General features: G+C 33.7%; 1 protein-coding gene across 1 annotated transcript; it reads right to left on the bottom strand.

Annotated features, from left to right (window-relative positions):
* Window positions 1–1,274: 1,274 nt before the first annotated feature.
* Window positions 1,275–1,655, bottom strand: LOC111147705 (60S ribosomal protein L36a-like). Its single transcript, XM_022503939.1, has one exon. The coding sequence runs from the start codon at window positions 1,643–1,645 to the stop codon at window positions 1,331–1,333; it is 315 nt and encodes a 104-aa protein (XP_022359647.1). The 5' UTR covers window positions 1,646–1,655; the 3' UTR covers window positions 1,275–1,330.
* Between the last annotated feature and the right edge of the window lie 465 nt (window positions 1,656–2,120).

Here is a 2,120-nt window from a genome sequence, read left to right as displayed (position 1 = left end):
TGCAAACAAAGAGGAAAAAATACATATGAAATGAAAAACAAGAGTTGTCATCTCTCCCTACCCCTAAATCCGTTTCTCAAGGGGAATACTAGTACTTTCAACTGCTTTTATTTTATATCCTCCTGGGCTTTCCTTTGTCATTTAAATAAAATATTTATGATTCATAATTCACAATTTAGATGGCACCTTTTAATCCTTCAAGGTAAAAGATGAGGAACTTTGTACATATTGTTTCTTAACCATAATCCCTTCAACAGCCAGTCCTTGTTAGTATAGTGGTGAGTATCCCCCCACCCCGTCATAATCCCTTCAATTTCCTGCTTTTAAAAAAGGTTTATTCTGATTTTTCATCTCCAAAGTCTATAACATTTATGATATAATCTCTATAATTCAGCATTCCCTAATTTGTCTGATTGTTTCTAAAATTTAAACCCAAATAAAGATAACGCAGTTATTAAATATTCTTCATTGCCAAGTGAGGTTTTCTTTTTGCTCCCCAAAAATAAAGAAATAAAATACCATGTCTCTGAATACTACCTACTGGGAAAAAAAAATATATCCCATTTGCCAAAGAACATGGATTTGTGCCTTCAGTTTTCTCATCTTCTTGTAGGTAATACTCAGTTTCCATGGTTCCTTTTATCTCATTTCATATTCTTTCTTGCATTCCCTTTCTGTTTTGCTTAAGTTTTCTCTAGAGAAATAGTTTTCCTATGGGATTCATGAATGTAAACTTTTCAAATCCATACAGAGCTGAAAATGTTTTATTTTATTCTAATAATATTTGATAATTCAGATAGGTATGATATTTCAACTTGAAAATTATTTTTCCTTGAGTCTTGGAAGGTGTGTGACTTAGCATTCTAGAATTCAGTGTTGTTGATGAGAAGCCTGTTGCCAGTTTCATTCTCATTGCCTATAGGTAGTTGGGAGTCCTGTTTTAGCAAAGTAGTTCATGATTCCAAGTTGTTGCTATTTGCTGATTGAATCAAAGAGCTCTAAAAAGCTTATTAAATAACGTCTTACTGTCACTTTTTTTTTTCAAAGTTTTGGGCATTATCTATTGATCTTTCATTGGTGGAAATTAAAGATTTATCGTTCTTTTATCAGGTCCTCCAAGCAGTCTTCCACCCATCTTTCTGATGAACTTAGAATTTTGATTAGGTCAATATTAACATTTTTATGATTATTATCATGTAAATTTTATTCAAAGCTATCTTGCACATCTTTTTGCTTTCCCTAGAGTCATTCACTTCTTTTTTGTTATTTTTTTTAACATAACCTCAAGGTTTTATTGTCTTCATAATATAACAAAATATGAAGCTTAGAACTAGATCAGTTGGCCCTTTCTCTTCTTATCTCCTCCCTGTTCAAAATTCTCGCATCTCTTAATAGCCAGCATTCTCTTAGATCTGCAGTTGGGCTTGACACATTTGAACTTCAGCACAATCTTCTTTGTAGTTTTAGTCTTTTTCCGGAAAATAGGCTTAGACTGCCTACCATAGCCATTCTGCTTCCTGTCATAACACTGCTTTGCCTGGACATAAAGAGAATCTTTGCCTTTCTTGTGCTGCATCACTTTGTGGGGTTGGTGCTTGCCACACTTCCTGCAGAAACTCTGTTGGGTTTTAGGAAAGTTCACCATGTTTGCGAGAGCGCTATCGGCTCAGAAAGCTTTTTTAAATGTTAGTTTAAAAATATATATTTGTCGTTGATTTATACCCACACTTTCTGCTAATTCCTAAATATTCTTTTGATATATATATTTAAGCACATGTGGTATGCCATCAATTTTGTCTTTTTGGAGAATTCTCTCTGGAAATGTCTGAACTTCTCCAATTTGGACCTGTTTCTTTCCAGGCTTGTTGCATAGTCATTTTGGGAATTTCCTCACTGCGTTTAGGTTGAATGCCCTGTTCCAGAATCTCATATTTAATTTCTTATTTGACTTGCTCAGTTTGGAGGAATGCCTCTTCCTACAGTTTTCTGAGAAATAGTGCATGAGATATAAGTTTTGACATCTTACATTTCTGAAAACATCTTTATTCTACCCTCATATTTGATTGATGATTAACTGGATTTAATATAGATTCTGTGTTGGATTCCATTTCCCTCAGAAT

The sequence above is a fragment of the Enhydra lutris genome, unplaced genomic scaffold (assembly GCF_002288905.1).
Source record: "Enhydra lutris kenyoni isolate GAN:26980312 unplaced genomic scaffold, ASM228890v2 scaffoldscaffold17, whole genome shotgun sequence".
In the NCBI taxonomy this organism is placed as follows: Eukaryota; Metazoa; Chordata; class Mammalia; order Carnivora; family Mustelidae; genus Enhydra; species Enhydra lutris.
The sequence above is the reverse complement of the archived record's forward strand: the minus strand, read 5'-3'. Positions and strand labels throughout refer to the sequence as shown.

Excerpts from the sequence above, each read along its gene's own strand:
- LOC111147705 (XM_022503939.1), bottom strand. The coding sequence starts at position 1,645 with ATGGTGAACTTTCCTAAAACCCAACAGAGTTTCTGCAGGAAGTGTGGC.